The 22,151-nt window shown below is 35.2% G+C and overlaps 1 protein-coding gene across 14 annotated transcripts in view; it reads right to left on the reverse strand.

The window, feature by feature from the left end:
• The window catches only part of PARD3 (par-3 family cell polarity regulator), a 686,648-nt gene that overhangs the window by 185,208 nt on the left and 479,289 nt on the right, over window positions 1-22,151 (reverse strand). For 10 of the 14 annotated variants that reach the window (XM_045819993.1, XM_045819992.1, XM_045819989.1 and 7 more), the window contains one exon: window positions 13,010-13,120. The exons of the other annotated variants lie outside the window; for them this stretch is intronic. In XM_045819993.1, the coding sequence (XP_045675949.1) occupies window positions 13,010-13,120 (111 nt within the window). The remainder of the gene's footprint in view (window positions 1-13,009; window positions 13,121-22,151) is intronic. 14 annotated transcript variants of the gene reach the window in all.

Below are 22,151 nucleotides of genomic sequence, written 5' to 3' on the forward strand. Positions count from 1 at the left end.
TTAAATATGAATCCACATCATAATTCCTTATTAACAATAGAAGAAAATACCAGTTTAATGACATCGACTTTGATTTTATGTGATGTACAAGGAACTGGCAAATCCTGAAATTAGGGATAAGTAGGCACATATACAATCAAGTTCTGAAATAAAACTTGCCTGTGTTATAACAAAAAAGTGACATTCACTTAAGGTGTATTTAAATATTCACTAAGATTTTATTAAGCTACTTGGTACAAAGTTCTCTGCAACTAATAATATATTGATTTTATTTAAGTCAATCTAACTTATCTAAAAATAGAATTTTGATGATTTTAGATAATGTTTGATGCAAAAATATTTCTGATGTTTGATGGGGAAAATACAAATATAAATGTTTATTTAAAAGTGAAATCTTATTTAACAAAGAAATATTTTAGACTGAGTTAAATATCTTACTGCAAATTTATTTACTTCTTTCATATGTAAAATAGACCCTTGTTTGCATAAATGACACTAAATATCTATTCAAAAGAATACGGAAAAGATATAAAAATGAGATAAAGCAAGTACAAAAAAGAAAAATACAGGGTGATATCCCTCACGAATATGTCAGTGGTATAAAAATCACTAACAAAAAATTAACAAATAGAATTTAGCAATGTATAAAAAGAATTATACACCATGACCAAGTGATATTTATGCAGGAATGCAAAGCTGGCTCAGCATTCAAGAGTCAGTCAAGATCATCTACCACATTAACAGGCTGGGAAAAAACCACATTGCTCTATCAACTGATGCAGAAAACACATCTGATGAAATTCAACATTCATTATGACAGAAACTCTTTAAAAAAACTAGTAATAGAGAAAACTAACTGCCTAAACTTGATGAGGAGCATCTATTAAAAAAACTTATTGGTAACATCGTACATATTGAAGAAAGATGGAATGTTTTCTGTTAAGATTAGGAAAAAGATGAGGGTGCGTGTTCCTACCACTTTAATTCAAAGTAGCGATATTCCAGACAATGAGCTAGAAAAGGAAATAAATGGCATACAGATTAAAAAGAAATAAAACCATTCTTATTTTAAGGTGATATGATTATCTCCACAGAAAATCCCAAGGAATCTACAAATATCTCCTAGAACTAAAAAGCAAGTTCAACAAAGTAACTGGACACAACATCAATGTCTAAAAATCCATTCAATTTCTATAAGCTGGCAGTGAATATGAAAGCTGAAATAAAAATACACTGCATTTATAATCACTAACAATAAAACACATAAATATATAATATAAACAAAGGCTGGTTTGTAGATCTATATAAAAATATACAGATGTAAATCTAATGAAACATGTACATGACTTGTATACTGAAGACCACACGATGCTGATGAAGGAAATCAAAGAAGACCTGTAGAAGAGAGTGCCACACTGTGACCATGGATGAGATACTCGACACAGTAACGAAGCCAATTCTCCCGAGGCTGATACACAGGTTTAATGTAATTCCTATAAAAACCCCAGAAAGCTTCTTGTAAATATAGACAAGATTATTTTTAAATTTATATGAAAAGCAAAGGATAGGGTAGCTAAACAATTGTGAAAAAGAACTGTGAAAATAAAGTGGGAGGAATCACACACCTGATTGCAAGACTTATAACACAGCTATAGAAATTAATCAACACTGTGGAGGGTCAATGAAACAGAATAAAGAACCCAGAAACAGCCAGCAAATATGACCAACTGATTTCTCATAATTGTGCAAGAGCAATGCAATAGAATAAAACAGCTTTTTCAACAAACAGTGCTGGAGCAATTAGATGTCTACAGGAAAAAAACAAACAAAAAAAATCCCAACAAACCTACAAACCCTAAATTGTACAGAAATTAACTCAAAATAGATCAAGATGTAAATGTAAAATGTAAACCTAGAAAACTTTGGAAGAAATCATAAAAGACCTGTGCTTAGTGAAGAATTCTTAGAAACGATACTAAAAGCATAGTCCACAAAATAAAAAGCAGATAAATAGAACATCATAAAAATTAAAGGCACTTCCTCTGTGAAAGACTTTATTAAGAGAAAGAAAAGACAAGTACAGACCTGGAGAAAAATGTAAATCACATATTTGACAAAAGACTTATGTCCAGTATATACAAGGGGACCCCCCCCCACCAAAAAAAATGGAATTATTTTCCAGAGGGCAGGCTGCTTGTAATACAGGCCTCCTCTGCTAGGTGAGTGTTTTAAGAATCCAGCTGGTGGCATTGTGAGAGACTGTGTTTGGCTTCAGTGAAATTTTTGAAGACTCTTTCAATGCACTTGCCTATTTCGTGATGGGTGATTTGGGGGTGCACATGCCCACACCACATTGTGTTCAGCAGCTTTTGACCAAAACCATCATGACCTCTGTGGCCCAACCTCCCTATTCCCCACATCTCACCCTGAGGGACATTTTTTGTTTCCCTGGATAAAAAAAGTCCTCAAAGGGAAAGTTTTTGCTGTTGTGGAAGAGGTGAAACAAAAAAAGGCAGAAGCACAAAAAGGCATCAAAATCGACGAGTTCAACCCTGTTTTGAGCAGTGGAAAAAACATGTCAATAGGTGTATTGCTTCAAATGTAGACTACTTTGAAGGTGACTGAAGTTTAAACATGTAAGAATAAATACACAATTTTTTATAAATAAATTCATTTTGGGGGGGTGCCTGCTTGTATAAAGAACACTCAAAACTGAACAATGGGAAAACAATTCAATTAGAAGGGCTAAAAGACATAAAGCAATATTTCTCTCAAAAAATATTCAGGCGACAAATGAGCACATGAAGACATGTTCTATGTCACCAGCCATATGGGGAATGCAAATTAAGACCACAACAAGCTATTAGACCAGCTTAAATAAAAAAAGGATAATATCAAATGCTGACAAGAATGCAGGGAGGTGAATCTCTCACACACTGCTGTTGGAATGTAAAATGGCACAGCCGCCCTGGAAAACAGTCTGGCAGTTTCTTACAAAACTAGACAAACAATTATCATTCCACTCAGCAATCGCACTCCTGGACATTTATCCCAAAGAAAGCTAAAGTTCACACAAAAACCTGTACACAATTATTCATGCTTTACTTCTAATTTTCAAATATTGGAAATAACCAAAATGTTCTACAAAAGGTGAATGGTTAACAAATCTATCCATGTCATAGAATAACAGCAATATAAATGAACAGATTACTGACAGATGAAGCAACCTGAATCAATCTCAGAGTCATTATGCTACGTGGAAAAAAAAAAGTCAATCTCAAAAGGTCGCATACTATGTGATGTTGTTTATATAACATCCTCAAAATAAAAGCACAGATGTGACGAGAAGAAAGGTGGTTGCTGGGGGTTAGCCATGGTGGGAGCAGAGGGGTAGGTGTGGCTACACAGAGCAGCCCAAGGGAGGACTTGTGCTGGGACAGTTCTGTTTCTTGATTGCAGTGGTGGGTATGCAACTTTACACATGTGATCAGATGACACATGGTGTCTATGTCAACTTCCTGGTTATGACATTGTGTGAGTTGTGAGTGTTGGGGGAAGCTGAATGAAGCGCACACACAGCCTCTCTGTGCCATCTTTGCAACTTCCTATAAACCCAAATAATTATAAAATAAAAAGCTTGTGTGTATTTTTTAAATGGCAGAAAATTGTCACATAGGATTGCAGGCAAAACTTGCATTTTTCTCTCTTGGTTTCTTTTATCAGTATTGTGCTAGTCTTGTTTTTCAAATTTGGGATCCACTAGGTCAAATTTTTCTAATTTCCCAGGAATAAAACACAAGTAATTAAATTCATTTAGCTCAGAGTATCTCCACAGGGATCTGGGAACATTTGAGAAAAGTCAATTTGTTGTTGTGCTGGACTCCTTGCACAACTGGTTCCAGCCACCTACCATCAAGCAGTGTCCCGTAGCCTTGAGGGCAAACAGCAGTGATCACATATCCCCAAAACCTCCTTAGAGGGACCTTACTTCCTGAGCTGAGAACCAATGACTTACTTAATTCATAAGAAAGTGTTGGAAAGTTAGAAATTTTTATCAGGAGAGCCCTAGATTCTAATAAATATCAGCCCCACAGACATAACATCTGTAGCAGAAATAGTAACTGAAATTCTAATATTAAGTTTAGCTGAATTTATAGTTTTTTAAAATTGATAATCTACTTACTCATTTAGGAGCAATGATGACAGTCAAGGATGTCATTATAAAAGCTGATTACCACAAATACCATATGTCCATCATAAAAATTTCATATACAGTAAGTTGAGACATAACTTTATTCTTTGCACTGTCCTGTCTTTTTGACTCTGTAGTCAGCCAGAAAAAAATAGAGAGAAAGGGAAATGACTTCTCTCTTCAACCCTATATTTGGTTACACCAAACAATCACCTAATACTATAGGTATCCAGGGTAACCAGGCATTCACATAAGTCATGAAGTTTGGGAACCTGAAGAAACATGGAGGACTACAACAGAAATAAAGCCAAAAACTCTGAATCTGGAAAACTCCCTGAAATCAAAGGGAGGGACTTAGATTGGTTTATAAATGAGTGAACGCTGTGGAGCCTGAAACTCACTTCATTAAAAGTGAAGACAATCTGGCCAACTTACGTTGGAAAGTGCAGTCCTGTTAAGAAAGGAAGACATCCAAAAAAGAAAATATGAATAATCTCTTCTCTAGGGAAGCATGAACCTTAATATCTCCCTAAACTTCTTAAATATCAGTGTCATTATACTATTGATAGGTTCTGCATTTGAATGTTCTTTTGTTCCAAATCACTCAGGAACAAATGTTCACTGGGGTTAATTTCTATCAAGTCAGTTGCTCAGACGAAATGCTCAGTGGCACGAGGTACTATTCATAAAGCCCAGTTCTCAACTGCTCTTTTACGCAAGTTGGAACATTATTAGTAATTGCCACTAATCACTGAACCCAATAAATATTACAGTCACATCTATAGTAACTTCTAAAAAACACTGATTTTTTCTAAGTTTCAATAACAAAAGAAATATTTTTATTGTTAACCTTTTCATCACCAATGAATTTATCCCCAAAGTTATAAAAGCTGTTTGTATTCCTCCTCCCCACCCTGGTGGCTCACACTTGTGATGAAAATATTAAAATAAAACTATAGCACACCTCTAGCCTACACAGGTGAGAGAGTGCTGCACAGGCTATCAAATCTGATGGCTAGCCTGAGCTACCAGGCCTTTGGAAGTTCATTCTCTAAGTTCATGCTGACTAAGCTTGCTGTGCAAATTGCACTGAGAAATAGGTTTTAAAAACTAAAAATGCTGAAAACTAATTGACTATAAAGGTGTGGGTTTATTTCTGGGCTCTCTATTCTGATCTATGTGTCTGCTTATATGCCAGTACCATGCTTTTTTGATTACTATGGCCTTATAGCATAGTTTGATATTAGGTAGTGTGATTCCTCCAATTTTGTTCTTTCTCAGGATCACTGTTGCTATGTGGGGCCTTTTGTGGTTCCATGTAAATTTTTGAAATATTTGCTTGAGTCCTGTGAAATACATCATTGGAATCTTGATAGAAATTGTGTTGAATCTATAGATTGTTTTGAGTGATGTGCACATTTTAATGATGTTAATTCTTCCTATCCATGAACAGAGTATGTGCCTCCATTTCTTTGTATCTTTTTCAATTTCTTTCTCAATGTCTTACAATTGTCTGAGTACAGGAATCTTACATCTTTGGTTAGGTTTATTTCTAGGTATTTTATTCTTTTTGAAGCAACTATGAATGGGATTGTTTTCTTAATTTCCCTTTCTGTTAGTTTATTACTGGCATATAAAAATGCAACTGATTTCTGAATATTAATTTTGTATCCTGCTACTTTGCTTAATTCATTGATTAGTTCTAATAGCTTCTTGGTGGAATTTTTGGGGTTCTCTATGTATAATATCATGTCATCTGCAAATAAAGACAATTTTATTTTTTCCTTAAAGCAAGCACATACAATGGGCTTAAGATAGTTAATTCAATAAGTGGAGCAGGGAAAATTGGACAGATAAGTGTAGAAAAATGAAACTAGACCATCTTCTTACACCACACACAAGGATAAGTTTAAAATGATCAAAGACTTAAATGTTAGACCCAAAACAATAAAAATCCTAGAAGAAAACATAGGCAGCAAAATTTGGAATATTGCTTATAGCAATTTTTAATTGGCTATATCTCCCCAGGCAAGAGACATAAAAGAAAAAATAAACAAATGGGACTACATCAAACTAAAAAGTTTTTTACAGAGTGAAGGAAATCAAATCAACAAAATAAAAAGACAACTCACAGAGTGGGAGAATACATTTGCCGATATATCTGATAAAGGGTTAATCTCCAAAATTTATAAAGTACTTACAAAACTCAACACCAAAAAAACAAACAACCCAATTAAAAAATGGGCAAAGGAAATGAATAGACATTTCACCAAAGAGGACATACAGATGGCGAATAGACATATGAAAAGACATTCAACGTCACTAATCATCAGAGAAATGCAAATTAAAATCACAATGAGATATTATCTCATGCCTGTCAGAATGGCCATCATCAATAAATCAACAAACAACAAATGCTGGTGAGGATGTGGAGAAAGAGGAACCCTTTTGCACTGTTGGTGGGAATGCAGATTGGCGCAGCCACTGTGGAAAGCAGTGTGGAGATACCTCAAAAATGTAAAAATGGATCTGCTTTTTTATCCAGCAATCCCACTCCTGGGAATATATTTGAAGGATCCCAAAACACTCATTTGAAACAAAATAAGCACCCCTATGTTCATAGAACTGTTATTTACAATTGCCAAGATACAGAAGCAGCCCAGGTGTCCATCAGTAGGTGAGTGGATAAAACAAACATGAGACATTTACACAGTGGAATACTACTCAGCTGTAAAAAAAGAAGAAAGTTTTACCCTTTGCGGCAGTATGAATGGACCTGGAGAACATTATGCTAAGTGAAATAGGCCAGTCAGAGAAAGACAAATATTGTATGATTTTACTCATATGTGAAATCTAATGAACAAACTAACAAGCAAAACAGAGACAGACTCATAGATGGAGAGTACATGACAGCTAGTGGGGGGTGGGGGAGGTTAGGGGCTGGAGGAATTGAGCAAAAAAGAAAAGGGACTCATGGACAACGGGATGGTGATTGCTGGGGGGATGGGCACAAGGCAGGTAAATGGTAATGGGAAAAATACATGAAGATTACATTTTTAAAAAACTAGGAATGCACTGTAGGTTTGGGGAATTTAAGTGGCAAAATACACAAATGATTTCCTTTATTATATACTTTTATACCCGAATATATTGCTTATTGTTATTTGACAAAAGGCACTTTGTAGCACAGCCAAAGAGTTTTCTGACATGTTTTATGTTTTCATTCTTTGTGGAAAAAGTTATTTTAGGAAAGAAATAATTGGCCAGGGGAGAAAATCTTTTTGGTTACCTAATAAAAATAGCACAGTTTCTTAGGAAAACTCTTTAAGAAGATACTGAGCATCTTGCAGTTGAGCCCATGTGGTTGCAGATGGTTGGGGCTTCTCCCAGGCACCTTCTCCCCTGCCCTGTAACCCGAGGCCACACATCACGTGCATGATACAAAGTCATCGCTTTTTCTAAAGAGTCAGATGGTTGTGTAGCATTCATCCCATTTGTCTCAGGCCAAACACCAACAATGAAGGAAGTAACTGATTAGCCCAAAACTTAGCAAAAGAATTAAATATATATATTGTTTTAAGCACTTCAGAAAGTCCTTCCTAGCTGCAAGTGACAGAACTGTCCTGAGGTTTGAGTGGTCACAGACAGCTACACTGACCAGTGTTGCTGGGCAGTGTCATCAAGAACTACTTCCCTAGCCCTGAAATTTAAACAATAATAATAGCAATAAGACTTTTAAATGTTTTTACTAAGACTTAAAAAAATTTAGCAAAGAATTTATCATTTGAAAGGTATGAATAAAAGGTATGAATAAATATTCATACCTTTTTTCTAAACCTATTCATACCTATTTTGCTAAAAAAAAAGTCTTTTCCATTATGGTAATGAAAATATCCTTGAACCTGCATAGAAAATAATACACAAAATAATGGAATATACTAAATAGAGCAATAAGGTTAATTTCTTTCCTGCTGTCACTAAACTCATACTTACAGTCTCTCTTCAGCTTGACATCAATTAATGATCGTAATTCCAGACCCTTGTCACAGTGTTCGCCACCCTTCCCTCTAATTAAGGTGGACGATGCACGATGAAGACAAAATAAGACTTCTGTCCTTCAGCATTTCTATTCATTAGGGTTTTTGCTCTTACAGTAAGTGGCTTTTATGGCTAACTGTGGTATAATAAGATGAAAATAACTACTTATGATTATGAAGTAAGTCTTTAGACATATATCCAAAAAAGATACAAAGCATGAGAATCACTAGTGAGTGACCAACTCCTCAGGATGAAAACTCAATGGTGTATTTAAATTGCTGCATTGTATCCAAAATACTCTAACCTCCTAAGCTTATGAAGCCTCAATACATAACCCTAAGAAACAGAAATTGACTGTTAGTGACTTTAATTTTTAAAAATGCTGTTAATGTCTACAGAAAGTAAAATATACTAATACTAGTTTAACAAAAAAATTAAATAAATTTCAGATTGCTACACATTAGAATTTGCTAATCATGTTTAAATCAATATAACCAACTCTCTGGAAAAAACATTTTATCCCAAAACTTGTACTGCCACCCAGAAACCTAATTCTGGAAACAAAGTTCCTCAATCTTTCCCCCACAGTACTTCCTGTCTCTAAAAATCAGTATTACAAAAATTCACCAAATAAAACCTAAATTCATGGCAGAATGAAATTTAAACTACAAGACAACTGAAAGGAACAGTACATATAGATAATAATATCATCATAGATATCCCTTGCTCGGTAACTACAAAAATGCAAGCCACTCAACATTACAAATCTCATTTAAAAGAAGGAGAGCACCTAAGATAAATAGTACTTAGGTTGGGGAATTTGACCAGATATCACAGCTAATGTTTCATCTTCAGACCTTCTTTCATTCTATCTGCCCTTCCTGCCACCCATCCGTTAATAGTCAGATTTAACCTTGTTCCAGAAAACATTGTATAAAATTGTAAAATAAGTCAAAATGAAAAAATAGATATTAACTTTTCAATGTTGTATATGTAGAAAAATCTATTTAATAGAAGAAAATTAGAAAGGCAGAGACCAGTATGTTAACAGCAGTGCTATTACAGATAAATTTTTTGTTTTTCTGTTTTAATTGCATGGGATTTTTTTCAAGTTTTCTTCATATTTAGAGTTATAAAAAATATATATATGTTTTAAACAGATGAGAGTCCCATGGGAAGGAGAAAATGGAAAGAGACAGATGGAACAGGATTAGGATTCACTAGCACATACAACAAAGTAGAGAAGGGTCCCAACACTGGCTCTAAACTTGCCCATGGTTCTCTGAAATAATCAACTGATTTCCACCACCAGTTGCCTGAGTGAGGGGGGTGGACATGGCTGAACCAAGAGGCAGAGGTCGATTCTCTACTCCTTTTTGGTGACTCATAAAGTACATTAACATAAATAGGGTTTTGAGAAATAATGGAGCAAACAAATATGCATACATTGGTTTAACCAAGTATTTCTTAAACATATTTGCATATGGAACCCTCTTCTGCCGCTGAACTTTTCTTGGAAAGCCATGCACCACACTGTTATACGCCAACCATTAAAGTATAAGTGGAGATGCCACTGGAGGAAAAACATTAAAGAGACAAAATGTTACTTCTGACATTTGGTCAACAGTGAAATCCACCCCTGTGTTTCATAATGGAAACTGAGTGGACCTGCAGTTGCACAGATCATGCCATTGCACATTCCATTTAGGGCTTGAAGCCCAAACCGTTTGTGCAGGGGAAATGAGCCAACAGGCACTCTGTCCTAGGCACCCCTGAAAGAGGAACTAGAAGGAGCCAACAAGCACTGAATTCACACGTCAACTCCAAATTCATATATGGACATGCTGTAACCAAGGAATGTCAAGTTTTCTTTGTATGGAACCAGCCAAAATAACTTTGGATATCATAGCTATAGTGGTAAACAATGTTACTAGAGATGCTTCACTACTAATCAGCACTGAAGTAAAGACTGTGGTGGGAATATAAGCAGTGGCTTGTTTATTTTTATCTTTTTCTCCAAAGTCTTTCCAAGGAGTTGCAGTTTCCAATATCAAAAGGAGATTTGCTAATGTGAACTAGCAGAATAGAAAGAATTTATAAAACAAGGCTTGCTGTATCAAAATCAGAACCACTACACACACTCCATTTATGTAATCCATGCGTTCACTTTTATTATAGGACCCATGAGTTTAAATACAACATATTTGTAAAAACTGCTATTGAAATACAAAGTATAATAGCTTTCTTAAATTATGAACCTAATTGTTTTTTTTAATGAGCTGTTCACTTGCTCCTCAACCCTACAAAATTTTTATTCTAGGCCTCCCGTATGTTGTAAATTCATCATAATCTACCAAGCTCCCAGAATTACTGCATCTTTAGAGATACAGAGATGGAAATTAAAAGAAAAACTGAGAAGTGAACTGTGCCTTCGGCACAGTTAGATACAAGTGAAACCATTATCTAAAAATCACTGTCTGGCTGAAAATATTTGTGCATGATAAAAGTATTTTGGAAAATATTGATAGAATTCTGCACTAAAACACAGCAGGCATCTTATAGTACCAAGAAAAGGAATATTTAGAATATGAAAAATGGTAAAGGAAAGCTATCCCCTTTGGCTGGCATCATACAGAGGAGAAGTATAATGTTTCTTTCTACCAGTAGGATTGTTCTCTAACTAAATTACAAGTTTGCTTATGGATAAATCTGAGTTCTTAAATTTACCTGATTTATACTATTCCTTTAAGGACAAGAAAGTCTTTCAGGATAGAAGTCTTTACTATCAAGCAATTAAATGGTATACTTCACTAAGGAACACTGTGCTATCCAGCTTAAAAACAGTGAGTTTATTAATAAGGTTAAAGAACCCAGACTGATGAAGGCTAGAGAGTCCTAGAAATCAAAAAAGGTAGAATGACTTTTAGAAAATAGAAATTAGGGATGTATTATAGAATTCTACCCCTGAAACCTATATAATTTTATTAACCACGTCACCCCAATAAATTCAATAAAAAACAAAATAGAAAATAAAAGTTGGAAAAGAACCATAAGTATAAACCCAGACTTGTACCATAAATTAAAAGCCCATATTTCCCCCACTTTTATATTTTATACTTTGAAAACCTACAGAATATCCTACCAAAAAAAGAAACCTCTGAAGTATGAGAGGAATAGAAAACATCCGAATATTAATTGCTTTTAAAGAAAACTGTGGTAGGATAACCTTTCTGGTTCATTCATTGTTTGTATAAAACTGCAAGCAGCCCAATTCTACAATTGTAGTAGACGTGTCAAGATGCTGGGCTATAATCCTAGCTATGGATAATATTTTGCTTTATAACTTTGATCAAGGCACCAGAAACTACCTTACACCCCAAGTTATTTGAAATAAAAAAAAAGAGCATAGTATCTTCTGCTGTGGCAGCTGGGAAAATGAGACATGATGACAGAGGAGCTGACTGCAAGTCTGTAAACTCCCACAACCAAAGCGTGACATGGCCTTTCTCATCCCCTGGGAATTACAATGAAAAATTCTCATCACTTAAGAAAAAATGGTTTTCAAGTATCTGCTGAAAGTAACTCTTCAGTCATTTCATTAGTCTTTGGGTTCTCAACATAGAATAATTCAACAACAGATATGTAGGGGTTCAGAACCAGTCTCCCCAGAATGTGCCACTTAGGCATGCAGATTATTTTGAGCTAAGGACAACTGAGGCCCCCCAAACTTAGGAAACGTTGCACATCCCCCTTAACTTCCTAAAAGAATTTAGGTACAGGGTTTGGTCCAGGGTTTGGTGAACACAATTGTAACCAGAAATAATTGAAGAATATGAGCCAGGTGTGGAAAACTGGGCTACCTTACAGGAAAGGCTTATTTGTTCAAAGTCCTCTCTGTGTCCCCTTGTCTCTGCTTGGTGCAGCAAACATTCGTTTACCAAACATTTGCTTTTCCACCTTTTGGTAAACTGTTTTCCTCCCCTTTGAGGTCCCAGACACCTACCCCCTTCTCCTTTATTCAGAATAGCACACAAACCTTCATCACCTGAGTTCTTGGGGTCTTGTATTCCTATGTAGCCCCCATACTTATGGAATTAAATTGCATTTTCTCCTGTTAATCTGCCTTATGTCAATTTAATTCTTCAACTAGCCAGAAGAACCTAGGAAGGCAGAGGAGAAATTTTTCCTTCCTAACAATAACAATCTTTCTGGAAGAGATGGAATAAAATGTAAGTAAAAAATGTTACAAAACTAGAGAAGAGTAATATAGAGGGATAGAAGAGAAATAAATGGTAGGTGTGGAAGGAACACAACACAGTAAAAATTAACAGCTTCCTCAATTCTTGTGGTAAGTCAAAATATTTTAAATGAGATATAAAAATTCAAATAATTTTATTTCAAGATAAGTATTTCTTAAAAATTATTATAATACACTATATACTCAAAGATGAATGAGACAGGGTTCTAAATATTTCTCTTCGATTTTAAAAGTGATCATAAATTCAGTTTTAATTTATGTATCTAATGCCTTACTATCGCCTCTGCAAAATATCTTAACTACAATCAATAAAATTCATTTTGATGCCTAAAATAAATGTAAGGTTTTTCTTTTCATCTTTCTTTATGTTGTACTCATTCAATAACCATTAGTATTTGGATTCACACAGAAAAAATGAAAATCAATTGAATTCAAATTCTTTGTATGTAAAAAATGAGAGAGAATAGAAAGAAAAAAAGAACCTCTGTCTAATGAGGTTAAATCACATAACTGAAGTCTACCTCTCCTGCTCCTGCTTCATTCGTATTCTCTCCTCTTCTGAAGTAAGGGTGTCCTGTATTTTTATTTTACCCGTTTTCTCAATCTTGTCATCTTTTCGATGTTTGCCAAACCTGTTGACAACAAAAAATTCTAACTTGTCAATATATACAAAATGAGTTCTCCTCTCGTGATAAAAATACATGTACCCAATGAAATGTGAGCTCCTTCAAAATAACAGCCAGAACGTCTCCTACAGTTCACTAGTTTAGCACAGTATTAATATGTTTAACTGAATTTACTCCCTTTTAATTAAAACTTTCCAGGCAAAATCCTTTTGGAAAATGGCCTCAATACCCATTTTTCCTTTACAAAACAAAAATAAACAACGACACAGTGACAGAAACCTTGTGTTCATCCTTATTAAACAAATAATTAATCAACGTGTAGGACTTAGGGCCAAACACCTTGGATGCTGGCGGAATTAAAGTCTCCATTGGAGTGGGTTTGTCTTCAGACTGAGAAACGATAACTCACAGTCATCTGTTTTATAACTTCTCCATGAACAACTATTCTTTATTTTCACAGTCAGGTATACAGGAAACATTCATCATAGTTTAAAAACTGACAAGGCCATTTTTGCCAGGTTTCAGGTACAAAGGATAATTTACAGTGGTATACTTTTAGCTTATAAACGTGAAAGCTTTACTTTTCCTAAATCTGATGGAAAGCAACTGTTGAAAGTAGACTCTTTGACTTGGAAATTTATCTCTCATAAAAAACAAACACATGCATGATTCAAAAGCAGTCCACACAAACTTCCACAGATGGGCATTGAACTTGAGGCTAAGAAAACACTAAGTACCTTCTGCATCAAAAATATCTAGAAATCTCAGACTTGGTATCAATTTTTTTTCCTACTCTGTTATTTTCTCCATAAAAGGCCATGTTGTCTGGAATGCATGTGCTACATATCCTCAAATAATCTTCATCTATAGTAATTTGGTCACCAGATGTTTCAAAAAAGAAATATTTTATAAACAGTTACTCAGCCAAGCATTCATAAATACATAACATATGCTGAGTACTTCTATCTGAGGACAAAGTGGAAACTTGGCTTTTGGTGACAATCAAATGACAGAGCAATAAAAGGGTAGGTTCAAAGTTGAAATAAAAGAGAGAAAAGTATTTCAATTAATAGCTTGGTTAGTAGCATAGGTCATTATTTTATTAACACAAATCAGATGTCAAATACTGGTTGGCATATAAAGTGTGCATGGGAATATCTCATCTGTTAAGTGAAATAGCATCATGTCTGCAGAGGTACATCAGGAAGAAAAAGCATCCTTATTAATAGTGAAATTTTTACTAGTGAAAGTTTAAATAGTGAAATTAAAACACTATCACCACCGTTACTTTAAAAATTATGTATATTATTAATAGCACTCAAAACAGGCTGTAAAATTAACTTCTATAAAGCAAATCTATCCTTAAATTACAATGTTACTTAGAAATTGGAAGATCATTTCAATTGGCAAAATGGAAAAAAGGGAAAAATGTAAATAATCCCCAAGAATTTAAGTACAGCATCTAACCACTTCACACAGGGGATGAAATATATATAACACTTTTAAAACTGTTACACACAAAACATGAAAAATAAACTTTCTCTTGTCTTAATTTTTGTTATATTAATAATGCTTAAGTTTAAGCATAATAATCGAGTTTATAGAATGAATTCAAAAGTGAAAGAACATGCAATATATTGTAAAAAATGGATACATCTTAGTAGAAGCCAACATCTAAAACATAATGTTTATCCATTTAACAAAAATTTGTTGAGCATCTACAGAGCATTAAAAATAAAAACTTTATTTTTAAAAAGAAGTTCAGGGCAGAGGACAGATTAACTTGAGTGTCATCAGCATGCAGACTGCACTGAAAGCCCATGTGAATTCCCACCCTAAACATTCGGGACCAATGGACCACCTGGAAATATAAAATGTTTTCAATTCTCAATTTACCAAAAGTATAAGTTCAAATCTTAATACATGATATTTATGTATAATTAGGTACTCCTAAAAGGTAAAATATTTTAACCATTTATTTTTCAGTTCATAAATGTTCTTCAAATGATACAACGCTGCCAATATTGACTTATTTTGTTTTGTTTTAAAAGACACTGTGCCAGTTCACATTCTGGACTACATACATTCACCCCTACGTCATACCTGAGGAACATTAGTTACTGACACAAGATACATTCTAATCTGTACCAATGGTACAGTTCAATCTTACAGGCGGATTGTGTATATCTGCCCTTTGAGTTAATAATAAAAGAAAAAACTGAAAGTGATTTTTATATATTTCAAAAGAGTTTAGATATTTTCAACTCCCAACCTAACATTGAGTTTAATTAGCTATATTAAATCTTTTTTTAATCTTTTTTTTTTAAATGGTCTTGGTCCTACTACTTCGTAAAGAAAGTTTTCATTTTATATATAAGTCTACCAATTTTCAGCTTCTTAAGTACACAAGATTAAAAAGAAAAAAGAGGTTAGAATCCTAACTCATATTTAAGAACCACATTTTTCTCATTGTATTGATATTAAAGTATTTAGTTTCCTAGACTATTCCCTAATCTATTTTATTATTTATAAATTTATTACCAAACTGTTACAGTATACTTTCCTTTTATAAATTATAGATTCAATTATTGTATGAAAAAGTAAAGAAATCACAGACAAAATGTGGACTAGCATTGGAACATTTTCCAATTACCCACTTTAGTTAATAAATTATGTGACTCCTTTAGGGTATACTATAAAATCATAGCTGTAATTTTTTGATAAAATGAAGAACAGACTAAGTAAAAATAAGTATACCAACCATTCTAAAAATAAAAAGGAAAACTTAAGTAGCTAAACCCGAATTCACTCTATTTCCCAATATATTCTAGCATTCTTCTTAATTTATAGTTGCTTAACTCTTCCCAGAAAGTGGGGAGGGGCATGAAAAATTTCAGCTACACTATTCAAATAGTTTCACAGCTAGAATCAGTAACCAACCTATGAAGACAATCATTTAATATCAGGTGCTTAAAAACTTAGAAGGTATCAGTTACATTTATTTTCTCTTTTAAAAGCCACTGATGAATTTCAAATGGGTCACTTTCCAAAGAACAGCATAGCTGAAAAATTCTGAACTAGTGGTAGGTCTGGAAAGCGAATGTATCCTGGAGAATCAATTTTCTAAACTGCCTCCTGACTAACCCACACAAATGTCCACATGGGAAACTCTGTCATCTGGCAGTTATGATGCTGAAATCAGAAGTGCCCACATATGCCCACAACCTTTTAAAAAAGTAAGAGAAAAAACCCTGGCAGGGCTGGCTCAGTGGGTTGGAGCATCATCCCATACATCAAAACGGTTGAGGTTCAATCCCTGGTCAGGGCACACACTAGAGGCAACCAATTGATGTTTCTCCCTCACATCCATGTTTCTCTCTCCCATCCTGTCTCCTTTCTCTAACATCAATAAAGCATGTCCTCAGGTAAGGGTTAAAAAAAAATCCCTACTTTCATGAAGCTTACATTGTAGGACAATGAGACCGAGAGTAAAAAAGAGAGAAAGAGAGAAGACAAAGAAAAACAGAAAGCTTGAGAAAAAGTTGATGGGACTGGTACATGGAAATAGGAGGGTCATGGAAAAATATGTCAAAAAGCCACTGAAGATTCACTCACAGAAAGTTCCAGATGAGCCATGTCTCATCAGAACAAAATTGATTATAGCATATCTTAACCATATGGCTTTCTTCATAGAAAATACAGCAATGTTTTATTCAGTCAAGTGAACCTCAAAGCCATTTGCTAAAGGGGTTGAACTGTGACGCCTCGCAAGTGCGATCACTGCCATCCGCCAGGCCAGCCGCACATATGATTACAGTGAAGAATGAGGTGTAAGCCATGCTCGGGCGCACGGGAAGCTAAAGCAAACACCACAGCAGCAAAGGCCTGTGGCAAAACTCTAGTGCTTGTATACAGAAGGAACTGTCAGCAAAACTGAACTATGAATAAGAGTTTCATGCTAAACCATCATTTCAGTTTTTAGTAAACTTAATTCTTTCTGCAGTGTAAATGACATAGAAATCTTTTACTACATTTTCTACTAACAAAATCGAGGTATTTAGAAAAAATATGCTGAATTAAAAAAATATAGCTGGTCTTGTAATGAAAGGGCTTTTTTAAATATCATACTTAAAAACACAACACAGTAAAAAAAAATCTTAAAAACCTGCTGCCATGTGTAAAAATAGATGAATAGTATATCCAGAACCAATTATCTCATACATTTTGTGGACTAATATTTAAAATTAAGATTTTCTTCAATAAAAAAATGCAAACTCACAGAAATGTCACCTAATCTGGTATTACCAAGTTCTTCATGTGTAAGGAGGGCTTTTGTACAATATTTGTCTTACTTTTTTCCTTTGGAATTTTTAGACTCATATTTTTATTGTATTTTCCCATTATTATTTAGTCCCCTTATGCTCACCTACCCCCAGAAATCACCATATTGTTGTCCATGTCCATAAGTCCTTTTCCTTTTTGCTCAATTCCCCCACCTTAACTGTCATCCTGCTCTCTATCCATGAGTTGTTGTCTATTTTGCTTGTTGGTTCAGTTTGTTCATTAGATTCCACATAAGGTATCATAATCAAAACAGCCTGGTACTGGCATAAAAACAGACACATAGCTGAATGGAACAGAATAGGGGGTCCAGAAATAAACTCACACCTTTATAGTCAATCAATATTCAACAGAAGAAACAAGCACGTACAATGGGCTAAAGATAGCTTATTCAATAAGTGGTGTTGGGAAAATTGGACAGATATGTACAGAAAAATGAAGCTAGATCACCTTCTTATACCACATATAAGAATAAATTCAAAATGGACTAAAGACTTAAATGTTAGGCTCAATACCATAAAAATCATAGAAGAAAACAGGTAGCAAAATCTCAGACATGTTTTGCTTTTTATCCTCAGCTGTGTAGGTTAATTGATATTGCTTGGCTAAGGAAGGGAACTGAATGGGACAAATGAGAATTCAGTGTCAGCTACCAGAAGCCATCTATCCTCCCCCAGTGCCCAGATCCTACAGTGGAGAGGCCAGCACAGTGAGGGAACTCCATAGCATACTGCCCTGAGTGGTGTCCCTTCTTTCCTCATATTTGAACATCACATGATTCAACCATTTCCTTTCCCCATGTTTTTTTTTTTTGCCTCTTTCTGGAACTTTCCAGTTGCTTTTGGTGCACACATGTGTGTGTATGGCCATTACGTTAACTCATCTTTGACTACTGTCTACTGTGATAATGCTGTTGTTTGCCCTAAAGATCCTTGAGATACCAGCCGCCTGGTGAGCTGAGTTCAAGATCCTGTACAGCAAAGTCGCATTCTCTGTACCGTGTCCTGCCTGAGTCCCAACCCCTTTGCATGCCTTGGCAGCACACTGTTCACTCAAATCAAAGCAATATCATGAGCATTTAACATCATTGTCCTTTGATCTTTTGAGTCATACAGTTTTCATAAGTGGTTTCTGACCCAAGGTTCTCTAGAAAATCTTATTCAATTGATTCTAGTACAGTCTTTTTCAAACATTCCTGGTGTGAGCTTTCACTCCCCTCAACCCATCATTTTCATCTCTAATGCAGTGATGAACTCATTTTTGTCTTAAATCCCTAAAAGGTACCTACTCTAAATTTTATGTAAAGAAAAAAAAATCTAGCTATGTATCTTTGTAGCTTGTTCTATTGCACTTATCTCTATGTGCACTAAAGGTGTACATGCACGTTTCTGAAAATCAGAGTCTAGAGGTTAGTCACCTTGGCCAGTGTCTTTGACAGATAAGGAAATGAGGCCCAGGAGGCATAGAGGTGCCCAAAGTCACAATGTAAGCTAAAAATAGCATTCAGGTCACCTCATGGCTAGTGTAAGATATCTCAGTGGCTCTGCACTTAGATACTCCTAGAGAAAATGAAATTCCCAGATCTGTGAAGTTCACTTTCTGTAAATCCTGAGACATATAATTGAGCACCTGTTGAATGCTCTTTTGATTATCTAATTATACTTCACTGGAACATACTGAATTCTTATTATGGACTTGATCTCACTGATTCCCACAAATAGTGAGTGTTATCATCCTCCCGTTTAGGGGCCACCTCAGGAAGCAGAAGGGAATTTAGTGATTTAACAGGTCGAATAGTGAGAAATCACAAAGGCAGATTTCAGATCCAAGATTGTCCTTTACCATACCCAGCTACCTCAAAACTTTTAAGGAACCAAAGACAGTCAGCTACTCTATTCTTTTTACTGAAAGCCCATGGTTAAGACATCTTTGTTGACATAAAAGAAATAGATCTTGCACTGCCTGCAGCAATGAGATCCAGGGGACATTGTTTCCAACTGGAACAGTCTATAAAGTTCAGGGACCTGAATACAACTGACCCTAACCATTGGAAAGAGTAGTAAACACTGCCCACAAACCCCTTCCTAGGCATCGTCAATATTTTAAATACAATGACAGTCCAAAAGTCAAAACTGTCCTTTCTGACATATGCAAATTCTCCCAGGCAATAGTAGAAACATGCCAAACTGCCCAACCCAATCACAGAATAGAAGAGCAAGAATCCACCACATGCATTTATCTTTCATAATGATGTGCTCATGGTTTCTGGCCCTATTTTGTGTGTGTGTGTGTGTGTGTGTGTGTGTGTGTGTGTGTGTTCCTTGGTCTCCATTTTATAAATGAGAAATAGAAGAAAATCAGTCATCTATAATATGACCTTTCTATATAGGATCTTACATATTTTAGCAACATTTTAAGAAACTGAGACCATGATAGCATGCTAATTTGCTCAGCAGTAGATTGTGGCAATGCTGAATGAATCAGGGAAGAGCGGGCTGATTGTGAAAAGCAGAAAGCTCCTATTTAGGCAAAGAAAAAAAAATCTTGGTAATCAACAATAATGAGGAGGGAGCTTTGGAAAAGGGTACATGACAACTTGCTAGTACTTTTGCAAAACAGGATGCAGCTTTAAGTTGAGGTGGAGTTTAGCAGGGGTTCTCTTTAAAAGGAAATTCACAAACTTGAGGATCATTATTTGATTGTGTGCAGTCTTCATCAGTGCCAGTCTGATTAGATTTAATAAACAAATTTGCGTTGCCTGGCATCCAGGGAAAAAGAATCGACTTTTTCTAAAGAAAAAATAGCTTCTCCTTAGCCAAGCTAAAATAGCCTTCAGATGTACAACGCACCCTCAGTGAGCAACATGTCCTTCTCCGGACTCCCACTCAACGACCTTATAGTAGCACTTGCCTTCGTGCAGCCTGTGTCATCTAACTACAGGTGCACCGATACACCTAGCGACTCTCCACTTCGGAAGCCCTAGAAGGCTACAGAACAAGGGAACATTAAGCTATAATTAAACCAAACCACATATTATCAGTTTTGTCTTTACAAGAATCATGGTAAACTCCAAACATCTTAAAAACAGAAAAAAAAAAAAAACACACACGCACACACACACGAACTGTGGGATCCAGGCATGACGACTTAAGAAAAAAAAACCCTAAAAACCCAAGCAAACACAGTCATCCTTCAAAACACAAAATAGATGCCTAAATAATTCTAAAAATAACATTTATAATCTATACTTAGGGCCATTCAAGTAAAATGACAGAAAATGAGGGCGGTATATCTTAATCATGATGTTCCAAGTTTTCAGGCATCAGCCAGCTCACAGATATATGACATACTTTCTATACAAACACATTCCCTCTTTGTGAAAGGGGTCGATTAGTAATTACTGCTCCATACAGGACTTTTATAAGGCTTGATATACCTTATTTTTTCAAAGCATACCCACACAAATAATCAAACCACACTAATAACCCCTGAAGGCTAAACATGCAAATGTAAGTAAATATGCAAATTATGTTTTTGTTCCCCCTCTACACTGACTTTATAATAAATATTATATATAAAATTTAAATATACACACACATTTAAACACAATAAAAACAATGCATAACTGATTATTTGAATGTTTAATTTGGCATTGAAATCAGCCATGTCCACTTAAAATGAAGTCGAGATGCCTTTCACACAACTACTTCTCTGGGGCCCTCCTTCACTACTATACTCCTAATTCTTGCTCTGTTCATTTTAATACATTATTGTTTCATAACACAATACTACAAATTGCAAATTACACTTGGCTCAAGGAATGATTATGAAAAATACTATCACTGCTGCCTTTGCTCGAATAACTCTGATAATAATGAGAGATTGATTGAGCTCTAAGGAGTCCAAGTAATGAGAAGGGTCAATTTGAACATTTCTATTAAGCTTCTTTTGTTAAACCCAACACTCTGCCAGGTCAGAGGCAAATAATCACACCCTGCATCTGGTTACCATGGTTTTTCCTTTCCTAAAGCATCAGAACAATTTAGTAAGCAGTCCTGGCCCAAAGGCAGTCCCTGTGAGAAATGCTAACGAGGCCTAAGTCAAAAAACACATCTATTTAAAAGGCAGTTGAAAGGGAAAAAAGTAAAAAGGTAGAACAATATTTTACTTCAGCTTCTTTCCTATTGGGACAAAGATTCAAGGGTATTTAGTAGTGAAGATTTCTGACAATTTCTGTTATGACTGCCAATCTGAAAACCAAATTGGCCTCCTGGTTGTAAATGCTTATGAGGTAATATAAACATGTACATAACTTATGGGTACCTTTTTTGAGTTAGAAACATTCACCCTCAATTAAATACACATTATGATTCAAATTCAATGTTCTAACTACTGACAGAAGAACTACTCAGCAGCTATAACTTAAACATGGTCTTATGCTTACATGTCTCCATAGCAATGGAAGTGACAAAAACAGGTGGAATATAGTCACTGAAGTGTGGGGAGGGAGGGAATAGACCTTTTGTAAAACTCCAGGAAACTCTGACTGATTAAAACTTCCCCAAAGATCTCATTATCTGTAAAGTTAAGGTGTTAGTCAGCACTTTTGTCTGTAGATGACAGGACAGTTTCCGGCAGAATGTTCTCTACAGGGTAAATTAAGGTGCAGACTGCAGTGGTTTATCTTCCAGTTGAT

The sequence above is a fragment of the Phyllostomus hastatus genome, unplaced genomic scaffold (genome assembly GCF_019186645.2).
Source record: "Phyllostomus hastatus isolate PE091 unplaced genomic scaffold, TTU_PhHast_1.1 phas_scaffold_39, whole genome shotgun sequence".
Taxonomy (NCBI): Eukaryota; Metazoa; Chordata; class Mammalia; order Chiroptera; family Phyllostomidae; genus Phyllostomus; species Phyllostomus hastatus.